At 39.1% G+C, this 21210-nt stretch overlaps 2 protein-coding genes across 4 annotated transcripts; one reads left to right on the forward strand and one right to left on the reverse strand.

Annotated features, from left to right (window-relative positions):
* The first annotated feature begins 3397 nt into the window (after positions 1-3397).
* LOC113011786 (monoacylglycerol lipase ABHD12) lies at positions 3398-9030 on the forward strand. Of its 3 annotated transcripts, none has more exons than XM_026151526.1 (13): positions 3398-3460; positions 3693-3911; positions 5237-5339; positions 5563-5682; positions 5870-5900; positions 6002-6047; positions 6754-6883; positions 6990-7027; positions 7448-7527; positions 8260-8342; positions 8440-8518; positions 8611-8744; positions 8858-9030. In XM_026151526.1, the coding sequence occupies exons 2-13, from the start codon at positions 3809-3811 to the stop codon at positions 8883-8885; spliced, it is 975 nt and encodes a 324-aa protein (XP_026007311.1). In that variant the 5' UTR covers positions 3398-3460; positions 3693-3808; the 3' UTR covers positions 8886-9030. The 3 variants fall into 3 exon arrangements, with proteins under 3 accessions (XP_026007311.1, XP_026007313.1, XP_026007312.1); XM_026151528.1 differs by having other exon boundaries at positions 8611-8734; XM_026151527.1 differs by lacking the exon at positions 3398-3460 and having other exon boundaries at positions 3467-3911.
* On the reverse strand, positions 9031-20502 carry pygl (phosphorylase, glycogen, liver). The gene is made up of 20 exons (XM_026151499.1): positions 20150-20502; positions 19611-19712; positions 19417-19495; positions 18953-19056; positions 17109-17240; positions 16695-16806; positions 16275-16357; positions 16034-16171; positions 15574-15666; positions 15185-15331; positions 14912-15075; positions 14095-14209; positions 13813-13914; positions 12480-12627; positions 11371-11429; positions 11152-11293; positions 10861-11068; positions 10649-10783; positions 10481-10547; positions 9031-9620 (listed from the first exon to the last, which is right to left on the reverse strand). The coding sequence occupies exons 1-20, from the start codon at positions 20390-20392 to the stop codon at positions 9432-9434; spliced, it is 2562 nt and encodes an 853-aa protein (XP_026007284.1). The 5' UTR covers positions 20393-20502; the 3' UTR covers positions 9031-9431.
* Positions 20503-21210: the final 708 nt, after the last annotated feature.

Here is a 21210-nt window from a genome sequence, read left to right on the forward strand (position 1 = left end):
TGTTTCTTCCTTCATTGGCTACTTTTTCACTTATTTTTGTCCAGTCCTTGTACCTGAACATTTTCAGATGAGTGTATTTTGTTTTTTATTATGCCTCTTAACACTTACCTATGAATTATTCAAACACACAAAGGGCATCTAGCTCAAGAAATGAACCAGTTGTAGGGGAGACCGGGGATAGTTGTAACATGCTTCAGTTGTAACACTTCCAATTTCTCCAATCAGGGCTAAGTTTCAAATGATGTGACTCATCCTGTGCATGCCCAATTCAGTTCTGCTATCACATGTGAAAAATCAGCACATTTTGTCAAACACAGACAATTTAACACCAAAAAAAGTCATTTGTATGCCAAAAAGTAAGTTTTTCTACTTTATTTCAATTTCTAATAGCATTATCTGCTTTGCAGTTAAACTCATCAAACTTGAATTATGTTATTTGTATGTCTATGGGGATATATTCTGTGTAAGTCTTTAGTGCTAATGTTTTAGCCGTTGGCTGTAATGTTAGCTAGTTCATGGCTATAGGAGTCTGGGTCAGTTGTAACAGCAACAGTCTGGGTTAGTTGTAACAATAATGCAGATGTTACAACTTACCACACTATTACTTTAACTTATATTAAACAAGTTGGGGAAACGACATCAGCAGAGAGAGGTTCACTGGTCGCATTTGTATATGCGGTTAATGCCATTGGCAACACAATTCCTCCACTGTTTGTGTTCCCACACATACACATTCTCACACTGTGTCAGAGATGGACCAGTAGGAAGTATTGGTAGTGGAAATAAATCAGGATGGATGCAAGAAACAGATTTCCTCATCTTTCTGAAGCACTTTGCAAACCACACCAAGGTAAGCCATGATAAAAAGTAATGGAATTGCGATGCTGGTGAACAACTACATTTTTTCAGCTTCATTGTTATTTTCAAAATTGGTGCAAGAGTTGTAGGTTATAATGCCCACTGAGCCAATGAGGCCAAACTCAAGGAAGACCAGCCAAAATTAATGAAATATTCAGTTGCAGAAAATTCCATAATTTGTCTTTTTGGGGGGTTGGAATATGTTCAAAAGCTAGATTTCTGCATTCTGTCACACACACACACACACACACACACACACACACACACACACACACACACACACACACACACACACACACACACACACACACACACACACACACAGCTACATAAATGGCTCTAAGTGCATTCATGTGTTGAATAAACAAAGATTACATGTTAATATTTTGTTAGTACCCTTATTTCATTGTGTTACATTTTACCCCAGGATATGTTACAACTAACCCGGACTATGGGGTTAATTGTAACATTTCACTCTTTGTGTTTGAGACCATACCATGCAATGGGTAATTGTGCTGCAGAGAAAATAGCTGCACTATTTAATAGCCGAGACATGTAAATACTTTGCATTACATTTTGAATCCACTACCTTAAAAGAGCTTCAATTTACAGACAGAAATGTCAAAAATGTTACAACTATCCCCGGTCTCCCCTACTTCTAGCAGCAAGTCCAAAAACTCATCATTTGTTTTTCACAATTCCTTTGGTTTAATCTATGAAAAATGCTAATGATTACACTGTTTGATAGGAATAAAATATTTATGCACCAGTAAGGTCAATTACAAACTTGAAAACTTGCCATATCTCATCGTGCTGCATTTGCGTGCTGTACTGTGTGACTTTAAAGGTTTTGTGGAAACTGGACAAGTGGAGGACAAAAAACGGGCAGACCTTAAAAAAAAAACCTATCTGCAACAAATCAACGTATTTTATTCCTGTGTGTAAGAAACAGGAATCAATCCGGCAAAGACCTAAAACAGGACCTGAGAGATGCAGCCAGACTTCAGTTGATCCATCTACTGTACTGTACAATGATCCCAAACACACTTTCAGTGGAGTAAAAACTTACCTATAAATAAAAATATACAATGGAAGACTATCAGTCATGGAATGGCCTCCCTGGAGCCTGCATCTCAATATTACTGAAGCAGTGTGGGATCATCTTGACAGAGATTGGAACAAAACCCAAACAACTTCCAAAGAAAAACAAATGAATGTCCTTCAAGAGGCCTGGAGAACTATTCCTGAAGACTCTTTAAAGAACTTAGAAAGGCTGTTGCAGAATAAAGGTGCTCATACCAAATATTGACTCTTAAGCTTGTTAGAATTGTACAAACTGTGTTTTTGCTTTATATACTCTGGTTTCATGGATGTTTGCAAATAAGTCACTACTGCTTAGCAAAATAAAAAGAAATGAGGGGTCTCTCAATACATTTGCACAGTACTGCATAAGCCATAAGCTACAAGCCAAAGAGCAGTTTCAAAAACCAGAACACGAATCATTCCTGAATATAAGTGTGTCAGTGAAATGCTGTAGTCCACATCCACAGGATAAATGTGAACAGTTTCACTACAACTGCTCTGTACTGATTTCTACTGTTTATAGCATCGGTTCATGGATGACCAGGAGTGAAACTAAGTTTATTGGAAAAACAAGAAAACAGTAGTTTTCTGATACTTTCTTGGCTTTTAATTTATTTGCTAGCAATTTAAAAATGTGTGGGACACTGAATATCAGCTCAACCAGCACTGACCAGACAAACGCTTCCCCTCCTAGAAAAATCAGTTAAACCCCAGGGGATCTAATAATTGCATTAACTGTCTTATCTTCCTGCTTTCTTAGATACAGATTGTTAGTTGTTAGTATGAAGGGATGAATGATTACCTATCACAATGCTCTTACATTCAGTTTTGAGGGTTTTTCTAGTTCTTAACATATAAAGCCAATCAATGTCCAGTATTTCAACTCATATAAACCCTGAAAGCATCAGCATCAGTTGCTAAACTCCTGAAAACAAAATTATTTTCATAGTTATATCTACTTTTACCCTCAGCTTTCTTTCAGTCCAGGTGGAGGAGTGGATTTATTGCATTATCTAATACAATATTGCCTTTATCTTGGTTTAAAATAATTTTAAATATTCAGCTAACTGTGGAATAAAGATGCATATACTTAAATGGTGTAGTTAACGAAACAAATGTGAAATTGTTTTAAATTTATAGTAGTTTTAATATGCTTAATGTTTACACTAAAAGAAAACATCATCCCTTAAACACCTGTTGCATGAATTCTTTTACATTTTTAATTCATGAAATTATTTTTGAGCAATAAAAAATTTTAATGAAATAAAATAATCTTAGTGTTGACATTGAAAAGAAACATAATTTAAACATCTGCCATTTGCATTTTTAAATTTGCCTTTAATTTTTCTTCTGTTTTAAGAATTTTAATGATATATAGTTGTGTTAATATGTTTACACTGAAAGGAAACGTAATAACTTATGCGTCTAACGTGTAGATTTCAAAGAACTTATAATACCCACAATTCCTTGCGGCCACTTATCAGCCGGGTTTGTTCCTGTTTTGTTGATTACATCGGCGGTAAGGGAGTTTGTGTCCCTAAATATTCTTTATGCATGTTTTCTTCTTCTGATGTCCACAGGCAGGGAGTTTTTGCCTTCTTTGGAGAGCACTGCACTTTGATCGACTTTATTTCTACATGACTGACTTACTGCATGAAATATTAACCAATAGCAGAGCGGCAGAGGAGATGATTAGTCTGAGAAGAACATTGACCTCTTTTCACTTTATTTCACAACACTCTTGCTGTCAGGACAAGATCCCTACCGGATTCAGTTCACTGGAAAGAGGGAAATTCGCATACCCTGATCTGGACAGCGGGCCAGATTGTGTTGCTCTGGAGTGGAAATAATTTCACCCGTGGCAGAAATGAAGAGAGCTATTTTATTTCTGATAACTGTCTATGTCTCGGTGCCTGTCATTTTATACCTGTTCCCTTGGATACTGGGCCAAGTCATATTTGCTCACTTGTGTAAGTAATGTGTCTCGAGGCCTGGGTGTTTATTCAGAGTCAAGTTATTACATGTCGGATAGAGCAGATCTATCATTTAAATGACGTAATATATTTAAGTCACGTAATACTAAGGAGACCAAATCGCCATACGCAGTGTTGTGTACTGTTTATGACAAATGTTCTCATGGGAAATACTAATGCTGAAACAAACACTGTTAACAAGTTAACAACCTGTTGATCAAGATTATGTTACCGAACATCATTGTCATTATCCTGTTAAGTTCATTATATTAATATTTAGATTTGTAAGGCATCATCAGTAGAAGATTTACCCATTTCATTTGATATGTTACTCTGCTGTCAAAAAGAATTCAATCAAGGAGTCCTCTGAGATTGGTGTGATACTTAAGGTGTTTTAAATATCAGAGTAAACACTTGAGATTTATTAGGAGTCTGGGTTCCTAGAACAACACAAAAGGAGTTAATTGTTATACAACAAAATCACAATAATAGTATTTTGATATAATGATCATTTGTCTCACACTGGAAAAAACGTACCAAATGCTAGTGGCAATTGACTGCAACCACCACAATAACAAAAGTTTTTAATTGTCTTTAAGATGCTATTAAAATTGGATTCAAACAACTTCTATTTGAAGGGATTTACGTAGCTTGATAACAAAAGTTTGTTTGTCTTTACAATAATAATTAGTATTACAGGACAGCCTGGCCAATGACATGCCATCTTTCTGTAATTTTACACATTTATTTCTTATAATTTAAGCCCAAAGAGTCTGATTTCTTTCATTTATCAGAGCACAATTTTTCTGTTATGCCGAAAAACTGAGGTGTGCTTTTTAAATTGCACGCTTTCCCCCCCTAATACCAGCGATTAAGTGTGTAGTTAAACTTTGTTTGACATCGTTGAGGTAGAAGAAGATAGAAATAGGAAGAAGAGAGAGGGATGATGGCGAGAAAGCATAATAGGAGAAATCTATCAATCTATAAATTCTGTGGAACTGACAAAGCAACAGCACTGAGTTTTTACTTATCATAACAGCCTGGTTCATAGTAGAAGAGTACAGGTGCTAGACAAATAAGACTGCTGTGCAGCTAAAATCCCATATCAGACAAGGACAGGGCAACTTTCCTCTCCCAAAAATCCAGCAACTGTCTCCTTGGTTCCCAGATGTTCACTGTACTGTACAATTTGATATTTTACAGTTTAATGTAGTTTGATATCTCATGGCATACAGTACACTGCAGCATAATCTGATATAATCTAATAATTCATAACACGACATACAAAACATGCTGACCTTGTGTGCTTTTGTTTCCTGTAGTGAGGTTTCCATTCTTTGTGGATCTCAGCAGACCTGAAGATGTCCTAAACCACACATGCAATTTCTACCTCAACACAGAGGAGGGCATCTCAGTTGGAGTGTGGTAGGTCATTTTTGGGATCCTGTTGTGTCCATTTATGTGAATCACCCGAAAATACCACGTGCATATTGAGTACAGTTGGCTCCAGACTGAATATAGCAACGGTGTAATCATTTAGCTGGACAAGAACCACTCAAAAGCTGCCTGCGTATCTTGAAATGTAAGTGGATTTGTTTGTATTGTTCACTCTTTCCCTTTTGTCCCTCTCCGGCTTTGTGTCTAATAGGCATACGCTCCCTGCCAGCCAATGGGAGAAATCCGCCAGGAGAAGCCCTGAGTGGTACCGGGAGACTCTGGGAGACGGCACTCCTGTTATTATCTATCTCCACGGCAACATAGGGACCAGGTGGGATAAGAGCAGTAGGATAGAGTCCTTGAACTGATCCTAATGGAGTCTAGTGGGTATTACAGGACTACTCAGGCCCCTGGTTTTATCCACAGGAACAAAGCACACAGGGGTTTGTGGGTCAGAGTAAATGAGACTGAAAGCCACTTGATTACTTGTATTCATTGCTCTTATTTTGCTTCTGCAGGGCAATAAATCACAGAGTACAACTGGTGAAGGTAAAATTCATAATCTGAAGTATGTTTATTTTTTTAAAATTCTGGTAAAATGCTTTTGACTCTAAGCGTTACGATGATATTCAGATGTTTTTCTTTTGTAGATCTTAAGTGCTGCGGGGTACCATGTCTTATCTTTAGACTACAGAGGTAAGATGATTGTTGCTCATTAAGGGATCATTTTTCTGCTACACACAAACCAGATCTTCTGTTTGTTGTCCTGGAGGTTTGGAGCTATATATAAAAGCTCAGAATAAACACTTATATAATATATTTCTTTCCTCTGTCAGTAATAACTGCATATATATCTGGACATAATAAAGAATTCACCCGGTCCTTAGCAGGTCTTTAAATCATTTAAATACAACACATGACATATTAAACAGACAGATGGCCTTGTGACTGACTGTAGAATACTTTGGTTTGCAGAGTAGTTCATGCTTGACTTGCTGCAAAATGGGCCCGAATCCTCAGCCCTCCACCACTATGCTGTGCATTATGGCGAAACATCTCTTTGGGCTCATCTGTCCAAAGGACATTGTTCCATGAGCCTTGTCATTTGTTCTGATGCAACTTTGCAAAGTTTTATTTATGGAGAGAAGAGACTTTCTCCTGACAATCCTTTCAAACAAGCCATAATTGTTCACTTTTTTTCTAATCGTACTGTCATGAACTTTAACTTTCCAACTTGAGGCCTTTAGAGTCTGATATGTGTTGCGGGTTTTTTGCAGTTTTTACAAGAAGTGCATGGTCTGACCTTTAGAAAATATATAACAAAGGAGAATCTGTTTAAAAAAGTCATCATAAGTCTGTCACTGTCAGTGAGTATACTGCATAATCAATATCTTTTAACAAGGTTTTGGAGATTCTACTGGGGACCCCAGTGAAGCTGGATTGACCAATGACGCCCTCTACCTGTACCACTGGGTAAAGAAACACAGCAAGGGGAGTCTCGTCTGTCTGTGGGGACACTCGCTTGGCTCCGGGTCAGTTTCTCATGTCACGTCAGCCATGTCCACCACTCATGATGCAAAGCTAGATGAAAGCTTTAGTAAGAAAGGAGTTTAAAACATAATTGTTTTTTTTTTGTAGGGTGGCAACCAATGCAGCAGTGAAAATACAGGAGCAAGGTAGATATTTAAGCTTACTTTAAATGTCCACTCTACCATGGGAAATATGACTTTTAGGGTTACTTACGGCTGTGTGTGCATGCACGGCCTGTCACTGCCATTTTTCAACCTATCCCGAATCATTTATTTGTTCACGAAGTCACCGTTACACATCTTTTCCACAGGAGAAAGTTTTATAGATTACAGTAGAAGTAATAACAATTATCTATAAATAGGGTAGAACTACCTCGGTTCAAAGTGCCTCACTGTTACAAACCCCTTTGGCTTAATGTGCATTTTGCAGTTAATCACTGAACAATGCAGCATGATGTTTCATTAGCAAGAAAACAGATTATTCAAGTCTATAAATGTAGTTTTTAAACTCCAATCATTCATTTTATTTTCTGTTTTAATCAACTGCACTTCAATCTATTTAATCAGAGTCTGCTGTTGATGCTTTGATCCTTGAAGCTCCATACACAAGCATCGGAGAAGTCGTAGTCAACCATCGGTTTACGAAGGTGTGGACAGTCATTGCACATTTGTTTAACTGCAGCTTGCAGCCCTGTGTTTTGCTCATGTTTTCAGCAAAACACAGCTCTGTTCACTTTTGTCTTGTTCAGAAAAAAAAATTTCATTCCTTAATGATGTGATTGCTAAGAGATTAATCACTTCGTCATCTGTTTGTGTGATTTAAAAAAACAAAAAACAAAAAAAATAAATCACTGGTTATTTTTAATGAACCACTCCAGAATAGTGAGTTACAAAAGACAAGACTATAGATTCACCACAACTTTTGGTTTTTCTCAAGCCCAGTTGATTCCCTGTTTAATCTATACCAATAAAGCAACAGTTATATAAGAAAAATTGTATTGTTAAAGCCCCTCAATCGCAGCAACAATTGTGAAAGTTAGCTGCTCTAAACTGAGTCTAGCTTTGTTGGCATTCTCTTCCTGTTTATGAAAGAGGTTTTCCTCACCAGCATCGCCAAATATTTCCTTACAGTGGATCACTGGGATTCTCTAACGTTGGATCTTTATCATAAAGTATGAAGTGCTTTGACGTGACTGATGCTGCAAAGAGGGATTATATAAATACAATTCAACTAATACAGTGTAATTTTGTGTATGAATTGCTAATATTTACTCCACCTCCACACATTTATAAAGTAGACTGGAGTCTCTCACAGAACCTTCTGTTCTGCCAGTGTTTTTGAAAGGATATTGCAGCATATTTTCCATCTTTTTTTCCAGATGTACAGGTTCCTTCCAGGATTTGAGAGCTTGCTGTGGAACATAATGAAAATGACCAACATAGTATTTGCTAATGATAAAAAGTAAGTGTGGCATATTTTACTCCGAAAGAAATGCAAAGAAGTGTTCTGCATTTCCACATTAGATCTCTCTCACGTTTTTACTCCAACATCTTTGCAGCTTGAAGTCCCTGATCAGTCCACTTCTTATTCTGCATTCAGAGGATGATAATGTTGTTCCTTATCACATGGGCCTGGAGGTACAGCTGGTACTCTTCCTCTCCATTTGGACAATTTCCTCTAGTGGACTTTGCTGCTTTTTTGCTGAATACTCTGTATTTGTTGTCTCCAGCTGTACGAGATATCACTCCAGACTCGGAGGAAATTAAACACCGATGCACACGTCGAAATGATCTCCTACAGTGCAAGTCTTGGATTCTCCCACAGCAGCATCTACTTGGATCCCAATTTATCAGGTGTGGTTAGGTAAGGCAATATCTAAAATTGATTAATTGCTTTTCCATTGAAGGTGGTCTATTATGTTCATTTTTAGGTCCCCTTAACCCCTAAAATGAAAGCTTTTTCTGTTTTGGTTGCAGGAAATTTCTAGAAAACCTGAGACACTAGAGTGGCGGTCCCTCCTCCGGGCTCACAGTTCCTCGTGGTCCTCATTGCTTTGTAGGTTTTGTGAAAAAAGTCCAACACACTGGCCAACTTCTTGCACAAAAGCTTCCATATCTTACAAAGATGTCAATAAAAGCACAGTACTGTATGTCGTTACACTCTGTTTTTATTTCAACACAGAGGAACACATGTTGATCAGAAATGTAAGTTTGCATACTTAACTAAGTTACAAATGCCTTTAAATCCTTGAAATTGTTCTGAGTTTCTACAGAAATGTAACAAATGTGAGAACAGTCAGCTGACTGTGATCCTACTGGATTCCTGAAACCTCCACCCACCCCCATAATGTTAAATATGAGCAAGTTATTTGGAAATACTGAAGCTTGCTCAGCACAGTGACTCGTAGTTTAAGCCTACTACATGCATTGTGCTAAAGAAGTATAACAGTGCGTTGACAGCAAAGTAGTCCTCAAAACAGTTCAGTGATATGCAAATTGAAGGCTTAAACCAAACAGGAACGGTTAACATGCTGTAAACAAAAAGGCAGCCTCACAGTTTCTTAAGAGCTTTGACAGTTTCTTCGATGGCTTCCCTGGGCTCGCTTGGTGGCGGGATTTTGAGGTTGGTCGGCTCCACGCCCCACACCTCTGTGGCGTACTCTTTGATGGTTCTGTCACTGGAGAACTTTCCCGTTGCAGCGATGTTCTTGATCACCATCTTCGTCCACTCCACTGGATTCTTTTAGAGAAAAATAAAAATATAATTTATCATTTTAGGTTTTATATTTAGTCTTCTAAAAAAGTATGTTGGTAGCAAATACTTAATTTTTTTTGAATGGGTGTGCAAGTGCATGCATCATGGTGAGAGTCACACTAGCCAGTTAATTTTGCAGGTTTGTGTATGCGTCTGTAAAGTCCTTTAAAACTCCATTATTTTTCATTAACCAGCAGGGGACTTTCTCACTTTCCAAAAGAAGTCCAACTGTTTTTTGACCTCAGTCAACATATTTTAGTGAGTTTTTGGACTCAGTTGCTAGTGTCAGGTGTTATTTAATACAGCATGATATTAATTTGGTAAATGATGGCCCACTTTAGAATTAAAGATAATTGAGAAAGCAGGATATGGTTTTGGGCGTGGCGACCCTGTGGTTGATAAGCTGGTACTGTATGAGTATGAGAACCCTCAGTTTCTTCAAAACAATGTCTGTCGCTAAGTGCCCATCTTTTATATGCCAAACACTGCATATCTGTCTGAACAGATTTGTTAATACCTGTGCAACCCTGTGATTAAGGGTTTAAAAGCTACTCATGCTTTGGTTTAATCAGCAAAAGTCAGCTGGTGTGCTCCAAGTCCATGCAAGATGTTCTAAAGTTTTTGTATTTGTAAACAGCGAGAACTTCTTCCTGTGGGAAATGGTTAGAAATGGTGCAAAATAACAGTGTAGAGAAGTACAACTGTAATTAGAGCCGCATGTGCTACATTAAAGAATTTGATACTGTACAGATGCTAAATGGGGAAATGTAAAGCAGCTTTTTTATGAGAAACAAAAGGAGCAGACAAATGAAAACTTTGCAAAGGTGTTGCAAAGCGAATGTCACCTTGTAGAGCTTGCTGACTTTTTCTTGGCATTTCACGTAGGCTTCAAAGTCTGCGAAAACTTTGAAACTGAAAACAAACAGACAAACGAACCCAACAACCGTCAGATTTTTATAACATTTAATTGCTAAAGACAGGATCAGCTGATCATGTAACTTGAAATTACTCACCGGTCATATTTGAAAAGCATCTCGGTGAGGTCTTTGAACAGCTCTGGATTTTTGGGGCTAAAGAATCCACTTGTGATCTGATCCATCACTTGCTTCAGCTCAGGAATCTTTTTGTAGTATGCCATGGCGTCATACCTAACAAAGAACAAGTAAGAAAGTTGGGTTTTCGCAGCATTAAGTTACAGATCAAAGTCTGTGAGAGACTTCCTTACCCCTTTTTGTCCATTTCAGCTACATCCTCTACCCTCATGCCAAAAATGAAAAGGTTCTCCTCTCCGGCCTCCTCGGCCATCTCCACGTTGGCTCCATCCATGGTGCCGATGGTCAGGGCTCCATTCAGCATGAACTTCATGTTGCCTGTTCCTGAAGCCTCTGTGCCTGCAGTGGAGATCTGCTCTGACAAATCCGTAGCAGGAATCACTGAAGAAGAGCACATGAAAATTTAATTACTTGCAAAACATCTTTCTCACTTTATCTGAGTTGCATTTTAAAGCGAATGGTACCTTTCTCTGCAAGAGACACTCTGTAGTTCTCAAGAAAGATGACCTTCAGCTTGTTGCCCACCACAGGGTCATTGTTCACCACATCAGCGACGGAGGTGATCAGCTTGATGATCATCTTTGCCATGTGATACCCTGGTGCAGCCTGCAGAGCATCACACAATCATTACCCTTCTTTGTCTGTTCATCGCACCAGAGTGTTTGATTTGGCTGAATTGCTACCTTTCCACCGATGATCACAGTTCGTGGTACAAAAGGTGCGGTAGGGTTCATTTTGATGCCTATGAAGCAAATTAAATAAATAAAATAAAGAAACTCTATATTAGTGATTTAAACAATAACCATCTGGACTCTATTCATTTTCAGAAAGTTACTGATTTAGTCAAAATTAATGAATTAAAAACCTGCTCACACATTTAAGGCATAGAGCAAAGCACACAAAAATCAGCATTTTACGCACTCATACAGTCATTTTAAGTAATTTTCAGTGTTTCAAATTTTGGGGATTTGCATTTTTACTTCTTGTTTTACAGATCCATCATTTTCCTGCTGATTTGTTTCTGAAATTTGAAAAGAAAAGCATTTGGGAAATATTTTTTGCTTTCTTTTGAGAATTTGATGAGAAAAAAAAATGCTACCAGTCAATTTCTTTTAGCATACAGATCAGAAACAGCTTAAAAAACCCACACACAAAACAAAACAACGGCCTAACAGTGCAGATCTGCTAGGCTGCTGCATGCTCCAGCTGTACATACAGTTCTCAAACTGAGGGGAGCAGTGAGCCACTGCAGGTGAACAAACATGAAAAATATAGATTGAAAGAATTAGTTATGCAGGGAACAACAAGTGCCTCATTAAAATTCAGCTCTGATGCTTTTCATTGCCAAAAAACCGACACACGGTCAGCAGAAAACTTGAGAATTCCTGAGCTGAGCACATCTACATAAAGCCAAAATGTAATCTTATGCAACTCATTGGCGTGAAGCTCCTGGATTGCCACATTGCATGACATATATGGCATGTGTGTGCAGAACATTTCCAAAAAAGGAAAGGACTTTAAGTGCAGGTATAGTCAGCATCATGTTGCACAGAATAAAAGTGTTGATGAAACTGCTGCTGTCCTGTTTATTACAACCTCAGGGCTGCATGGAAAATTCCCACAGCTGAGTCAGACAGCCACATTCTTCATGTTTGCTTTAACATGCACAGCTGGGTGGGTAGTCTGCCACATCGGGACATGTCAGATTGTGTCATGTAAATTATCACTCAGAAAATCAGCCATTATTAAAGCTTTTGGCACTGAGCAATCAAACTGCACGTGCTGCACGTACGGTTGTACATAGTGATGATGTGCAGGCAGTTAAGGAGCTGGCGCTTGTATTCGTGGATCCTCTTCACGTGGACGTCAAACATGGAGGCTGGGTTGATTTTCACTGGGTACTCCTTCTCCAGGTACTGGGCAAATTTCACCTTGTTGTCCTGTGACAAAAGGAAAAGAAAAATACATACCAAGTATGTGACTTGGCAGGAAGATGCTGAGGTGAAATTGCTAAATAACTGACGAGTGCCGCCTGGACACGTACCAGGTTTGAAAACCACAAACTGCAATCATGCACAACACAATCAGATCGTTTGAGCCTGCAATGATGTGCACAGGCATTGAAAAATGATATGTAATTTTCCAGCGAAGATCAAATTTTTAGTTTCATGGTGCAGCAGAACAAACACTACCATGCAATCATAAGCTACATAAGTGTAAGGGCTAATATTTAGAATCATTTCATGTAAGTGGAGATCATTTATCTGCATTTCAGGAGCGGGACCACACCTGATACCCTCCCTTTCCGGTCCTATGTCTATCTATGGCTCACATGGGTATCTGCCTACCCTGGGAGCTTCTGCCAGTCTGCTCTGAGGCCTTCCCCAAACTGCATCATCAATTTACGATGGCCCATCTGCCATTGTCCAATCTAAAAGGAGGATGTGATCTCAGCTAGTGAAACTTATTTTAAAGAAAAAAAAAAAAAAAGTATCAGAGGAAACCAATAAATGCTATATGCAGTTCTGAGGCGTTCTTGAATCCAATGCCATTACCTCATTTTCTGTCTGAATAGTGGTGCAAGGAGTATTTACTAAAAGACTGCAGAACAATGCTACGACTGGTATTAACAGATATGATTTCAGTACAAACAATAGTGATGCAACAGTGTGTAAACCAGAACCAGTCCAGTGGCAGATGGTTGTGAAATCACTGAGCAAAAAAGATTTTACAGCACAACTCCTGCTTTACTGCAAGGGACAGACAGAAATTTTTAAATATTCCACAACTATTATTTTATTTCTGTAAAGTAAAATGAATCAATTATGTCTGCCAGATGAATGAAGCTCAATATCATCTTTCAAGTGTTTGAGCATTAGAGTGTTTTTGACTGCTCCCTTATTTCCTGATGCCCTTGCCATTTATCCAGGCTTCATACCATCGCTGGGACTTCACAAACTCGTGTCCTCCCAGTTTCAAATCGGGGATCATGTAAGACACTACATCTGGAAGCCACTCCCAATGAAGCTGAAGTATAAATGCCCACTTTTTAAAATTTTACTCTTAAAAGCACAGTAATTGAATAAATCTACTCAGGTACTTTGCAGTGACACCTTCCACGTTACCTGTTTCACTTTAGAGACATCGCGGATGAAGGTACCATCATTAACAAGGTCATTCAGCTTCTGCAGCTCATCGAGGTCCCTCACATAATCCTCCCCGATGGCCTGAAAGACACTTAAGGTCAGGCTAAAATATGCAAACACACATCGACAGTTTACACTTCAGCAGACTGTTTGTAAAATAGCAAGTAAATGCACTGCCAAGAACACAGCCGCTTGATACATCTCTAAAGATTTAGGGGTCTTAAGCGGTCTCTTGGCATCATTACTGCAGCTGAAACAGACCTCGGCTATAAGCTCCGCCAGTCCAGGGTTACAGAGGAGCAGCCAGCGTCTGGGAGTGATGCCATTGGTTTTGTTCTGAAACTTGTTTGGTTCTAGTTCACTGAAATTACGAAACCTAAAGGAGGAAAGAGAGAAATGTTCAGAAGGATAGCTGTTATACTAAAGCTTTTAAAACCAGCAGCAATACTACAGCATTTGTAATGGTCTCCTTAACACATAGTATTCATATACAGAAAAAAAATGAATAATTATCATCTCCTGCTGAATTTGTAAGTTTGCTCACTACTTATTTCACTCAGGGACATGCAAATCAGTTGATAACTTTCATGTTTTGTTCTGGATCTTTAGGTGATATTTTGTCTCTCTCCATTAAAACGAAACTACCCTAAAAATTTGTGTTGTGCTTGCGTGTTTGGAAGCGAGCAAACATAAGCGTTACCCATTTAGCTTTGGTTTTAGGAAAAAAAAAATAAAAATTGGACAGTACACATCAACAAGCAGCCACCTGAAAATGTCTTTCAGCATTACAGTACCACACAGGTATTGAGGGTTTTGGCCTTTAGGAGAGTTTCAACATGCAGTTGATGTAATGGTGAATAAAAGAGGTAAAGATTCAGTCCTGTTGTAACATATGAAGCCATGCTCATTTAGCAACAAGTGGTGCAAACTTTCTCTTTTAAAAGCATCTGTTATAATGACATTTAAAGATTTCCTTTTTTTTTTTTTTACTGAATTTAATGGCAGCTGCAGCGCTCGTTTGGTCTTTAGTCTGATATTTGATTGACTTTTTTACTGCATCCAGCAGCAGAGGGCTTACACTTGGGTCTTGATGATGTTGGAGTGTATCTCAGCGACTCCGTTGACTGCGTGCGATCCCACGATGCACAGGTGCGCCATGTTCACCCTCTTGCCTCCGTCCTCTTCAATCAGAGACATTTTCCTCAGCTTGTCCATGTCGTTTGGATAGAGAGCTACAATATTCTGCAGAAAGAGAATAGATGGTGACATGTCCATCCCATGAATCATCAATGCAGTTTGTCATTATGGACACTCTTAATGCAAAACTAAAGAAAAAGTCCAGTATACGTACATCAAGGTGGGCCTGATTGATCTGGTAGATGATTTGCAGGTGTCTGGGTAGGAGTTTTTCCATCAGCTGCACAGGCCAGCGCTCCAGAGCCTCGGGGAGAACTGTGTGGTTAGTGTAGGCAAATGTTCGCGTTGTGAGGTCCCAGGCCTGAAAATAAAGAGAAAGTTTATTCTTTTGCAGTCATTTACACACATTCTTGATTTCATCTCTTCTCCCAGTTCATTAAAAGCCTCCAACCTCCTGCATTTTACTTCTTAACATGGCAGTCAACTTCTTCTGCTTTGCCTATGCAATACTGAAGCATCTGTTTCTTGTGCTACCTTACTTGCCCATAGTTGTTCATGATTTCCTAATTAAAGCTTGTTTTAAGTCGGTCAATTTCTACTAACCGTGTCCCAGTCGATTTTCTCAATGTCCAGAAAGATTCTCATCAGTTCGGGGATGGCCATGGCTGGATGGGTGTCATTTAGCTGGATGGCTACCTAGAAAACACGGCATCCTGCAATTAGATGTTGGTTTCCTTCCCGTTGACCTCCTAAAACACTACAGGTCGTGCATACATTTAATATGCATGGTGAATATCTTTCTCTCATCTTTCTAGTAGATCACTGTTCTGCTTTAATCTTCTATGAATAAGGAACTTTATTGTGCAAGTGAAGAAGTATCTTGGAGAAAAACTGACTTGTGCTGCCACACAGGTTTGTTTGGAAACAGCAAAAAACTGCTCCTTGTTACAACAGGATGGTCAAAGTTACAAAATACAATGAAGTAATGAACTGCAAATGCACTGAAACAAATGCTACCATTTTGCCTTTATTATTATAATTATTAGAAAACTCAGAGTGTTACTTTGTCTGGGAAGCTCTTGAATGATGTGCGACCGGGTACGCCTTTCTTAGTGGTCTTGAAGCGACGGATAATGTCTTGGAGTGTGGCTGCCACAACAAAGTATTCCTGCTTCAGACGAAGTTCTTTTCCTTCAAAAAACTGTAACAACAAGTGTTATAAGTGGTGGAAAAGAAAAGAAATATGTGACTTGCACTTAATGCAAAAGAGTGACGATATTGAAATTGACTGCCTATAAACTTACATTGTCATTTGGGTAAAGTACACGGGAGATGTTCTCCGCCAGGTTTCTGTCCAGAACGGCTTGGATGTAATCTCCCACATTAACTACAGACAAATATTACAAATTCAATGCTTTAAATTTAAAGTAAAAGAACAAAAATGTACAGGGGGGGGGGGGGGGGGGGAATGCAGCGTTTGAGGGATTTGGCAATGCATAAATCTTGTTGCATGTTTCCGTTCTGCAGCAGTTGTGCAAAATTTGCCAGTTGAATACTAAAAAAAGGAAACATGACTTTAAGCAACTATGCATTTGTTAAGTGTAATTTCCGAGTTTGTTCTTGCAATGACAAAAAGTAGTTGGAGCCTCACACCACTGTTGGCAAAATATTCAAGCAGCCTCACACAGAGAAATTTAAATGGACAGTGAAAATTCATGACCTACAGTCTTTCAAGTTAAAATCATTGGGAGCGCGGGCAGACCACAGCCTCATGGTGTTCACAGTGTTGTTCATATAGCCAGGGATGGGTGTGTCATAAGGCATTGCGAGAACCACCTGCAAGTTAAAACACACAAAAACCCCAAAACACATTTATAGAATACTGTGATGTACTCTCCCGTTTTCCCAACTGCCCCAATAACCAAAAACACACCATAAATTAGCATTTTTTATGCCTTCTTAACAATATTCTTATAGTAGGATACTATGTTGAAGAGCTGGTGTGCATACATTTATGGATGTTTGTCTGTTTTGCTGATTCTCATCAGCTGTAACTACTAAAGACTTCCATATTCACGCATTGCTGAAATAACCTATAAAACCTATTTCTTATTTCATCAATATTTCAGTATCAGTACCTGAGTGTCAACCCATTTTGGGCCAGCTCTCGTTTCCTCCACTCGTCCATAGAAGTGCACGGGCAGCATGTACTCGGGGCGAGCCTTCTCCCAGGGGTTTCCATGTCTCAGCCAGTCATCTGCCTCTTCCACCTACAGTAGGTCACAAGTTAGAGCTCCAGGATAAGAGTCACTGAACGAGACACAAACTCCACTTAGAGCACGAGGTCCAATCAGGGCCCTATTCCAAGTGACATGTTCAACAAACCAAGTTAAATAATTAACTCTGAATCGATCAACTCAGACTGGAGTTGAGAATTAGTTCAATCAGCTCCGAGTATATTGACCTTGAGTAAAGCATGTGCATGAGTAGACAAAAGAAAATCATCACGATTCATCGTGGCAACAGATAAATAAAGAGCAGAAGCTTTATTTTAATAATAATAATAAAAAAAGAACATGTCTCGGTGCTGATTATGATATTTTACTATAAAAGACAGGAGAGAACAAAGGAGGTATGTTAGTTTGCTTGGTGACAGTGGGATGGACCTGCCCTCAAGTCAGTTTTTCATTAAACAAAAGCTGTTTTGCAGAAGTTAAATATGTCAGGAATATAGGTCATCTTGGGACAAACATGCTGCAATAAATGCTGGGACAGAATAAATAAATAATAACATAAAGGAAACATAAATGGTTTAGGACAGGATGAGCTGAGAAAGAGTTAGAATAGATCTAAGTAGATCTTTTTTGGATCTATCCTGCTGTGAAAGTGGGCTCTGACCTGGACATGGGTGGCTGATCTGTTATGTGGAGTCACTGCAATCTGACCCACTGAGACTGAATCGGGTGATTTTGAGTGAAATATACAAACTTTTACAAAAGTAATCAGATTACAAGCAGACTGTCTGCAGGCTACTTTTTGAAAATTCACTCAGTTCAGCCTCATCTTTACTCCAAACAGTGTGGCAGACTTTGTACAGAGAAGTTATTTAAACAGTGATTGCTACAGTGTTGTAGAGTAAATGTTTCCAGTGGGGACCACACATGCAGTCTGACAGCTGCATTAGTGTCCACAGAGTCACAGGGTTACAAAGAGGTAGGCTACAGAGCATGGAACATAATCACCGCCTATGTTCTCATACATTGATGAGTGAACGATTATGAAAGTGTTCATCTTAAACATAATAAAATAGTGACCTACTATCCAACTGGGATCTTTGATAGCAACTTTATGAATGAGGAAATTAAACTGAGCGTCATTCAGCTGGCTCGTGCGCTGCAGGAGGGGAGGAGTCAGAGTTTGGTGAAGAAAACCGTCCAGTGATCAGGTGAAGTTTACAGAGTCCGTTACCCCCGTGATTGACTCACAGTTGATGTGAACCCATCTCAGGGTTCACAAACTTGGAGTTGCTGGCTACAGCAGCTTCCTCGAGTAGATTTTGAATTTACGCTGTTCACCAGCAACAGGGATTGATACATGCAGGTTCAGTCACACTGTGCAGGTTTATAGGTTGCTGTTCAGAAGTCCATGTTTACACTGAGAGTTTGAACTTCAAATAAGCAGCAAAAAAAAAAAAAAAAAAAAAAATCCAAAGGGCAGAAGCCTTTTTCTTTATCACAAGATACACAATGTTTTGTTCCTATACAATCAACCAACCAGCTTCTTGCATCACTCGAGCAGTGCTAAACACAGGTTTTTATTAATGATTAGCTTTATGAGTATTCTGACCTAATAATTTCTACTTTGGCCCAAATCAGCCTTGAGTTCTAGAAAAGTGAGTTTAATCAGTTTCATTGTAGTTTAACTGCAAGAGTCCACAAAAAAGGGTAAGTAATGTAAAGCTTTGAAAATAAGATGCAGGTACCTGCCAGCCATCTCTTATCTTCTGGTTAAAGATCCCATATTCATATCGAATGCCATAACCGTACGCTGCAAGTCCCAAGGTGGCCATTGAATCCAGGAAACATGCTGTGTGCAGAAGAATTAGACATGAAATCAGAAACATAAAACCCCTGTAGTGAAATTAGAATTGAATTCATTTTAATGGCTGGAAGTTGATAGAATAGGCACGCAGAGATATTTGATAGAGGAATGCCAAAATAACCTGGAAATAGCAATGACATATTGCTGTAGTGGAGATAAGGAGATAAGGAGTTCGCCTGCAAAAAGACTCATCTTTAACCCTTTTGCAGAGTTGCAGCATACTGAATTTTATTCTCTGTTTTCCAGCTTTTCCTGTTAGTTAGGACTCCCAGAGGAGAGGCTGGGCAGTGAAAACCTTTTCCTCCCTTTCTCCCAGCCTCCTTTTAAACACTTGCATTATTTTACCTGCCAGTCGGCCCAGACCTCCATTCCCCAGCCCTGCATCCTCCTCCATCTCCTCCAGCTCTTCCATGTCCAGGCCAAGCTACAGCAAAGCATTAAAAAACAAAACAAAAACAGAAAAAAAATCAGCAGTGTCATTATGTGCGGTCAGTTTGTGCGGCTGTGGATGCTGCAGAAATTGCTGCAATAAACCAGACCTGATAGATGGCTTCATCGCAGGCGTTCTGCAGCCCGAGGTTGATCATTGTGTTTTGGAGTGTTCTGCCCATGTAGAACTCCAGAGACAGATAGTACACTCGCTGGTCATGTGAAAGAAACAGAAACACTAAATATTTGCACCTGCTACATCATCAGTCTTCAACTACCCCAAAACACTGATAAAGTCTTTGTGGCTTTTGTTGCAGTTTCAGAAATGAAGCAGTAAGTGCAACAGACAGCAATTTTTTTCTGCATAAAAAAAAAGAACAGTGGCTCATTCTAATAAGGAAAGTTTTATGCAGCGTTTAGGTACCTCCCATAAAAAGGGAAACACTAAAGCGCATAAAGTTGTGTTTTTTTTTTTTTTTTGTTCTCTCGTTTTAAATTTCAGGAAATGCATTCTCTGAGAAAACAGTCTACATGTAAAGATATTTTTAATCTGCCAGTTTGACACTCTGCAGAATAGGTTGGCTGCACTACAGCTGTGTGCGCGTTTGTGGTGGAGTTTAACTTTGACACTAAAACTTCTTGCTGTTACCTTTGGGTCCACCTCATAATAAAACTGCTGTGTTCTGATCCATCTCCCCACCAGGTGATCTCTCACGGTGTGGGCCAGGGCAAAGTAATAATCCCTTGGTGTTGCAATGTTTCTGTCTTTCACCAAAGTGAAGTGCAGGTGTCGATTAAAGCCCTTTTTCAGCTCTGCCACGTTCTCCACTCCCACGATCCCCCTGATACTGATCTGCTTGCGCTTCTCCTGGTCGGTGAGAGGTGTCGCCATGGTGGGTGCGCAGTTTCGGGGCTGGGAAACCGTGCCTGTCCTGGACTGAAAGTGAAGTTAAATGGGAAGAGAGTTGCCGTTTTCATGCACTAGTCTCCTCCTCATGCTGGTTGTTATTGGTGAGTGCAGGGGGAGGGTGGTGCCTCTGCTGACCTGAAAACGGCAGGAAGCAGAAACACCACAGATAAAGAATGAATGGCTCTTTATCTGCAGGGTTTTTTTTTGTTTGTTTTGTTTTTGGTATGATTTGATGTTATATAAAGGTGAGCAAGTGCTGACTGCCCTGAGTGCTTTTATATGTAACGTAACAACACATGGAAATATGTATACATGCATATAATAAATATATAAAATATTTTTTAAATATAATATAGAATTTTTTGCACGCTGTCATTTTGGGTAGCTTCCAAACTCTGTCTGGCCCCTCCAGTAGGTCCCTAGAGACACACCAGGGGACAAACTAATGATTTTATCCGAATCGAAAACTTAACTTTTTTATTCTTCAGATAATTACTGAGGAGTTAGAAAATCGCTAATTTGCTGTTCTGCGCACCTCATTATTGGAGTCAAATATAAAACTGAATTCTGAGCCACCAAGTGGCTAAAGGGGGTAATGCAACAGCTAAAACTTGGGGCTCTTCTGATACTTGTAAGAGAATTTGCAAACCGCTTTCCATTATTTATGTATGTATCCATATATTGTTATCTGAACAGGATTTAACAACAACCATTAACTATTATGATTTGTTCATAGCTCAGGCGCAGGAACTATAGTGTGCATCTCTTGAATTGTTTTCAATGTAATTTTTGTATTATGA

Source organism: Astatotilapia calliptera, chromosome 19 (genome assembly GCF_900246225.1).
Source record: "Astatotilapia calliptera chromosome 19, fAstCal1.2, whole genome shotgun sequence".
In the NCBI taxonomy this organism is placed as follows: domain Eukaryota; kingdom Metazoa; phylum Chordata; class Actinopteri; order Cichliformes; family Cichlidae; genus Astatotilapia; species Astatotilapia calliptera.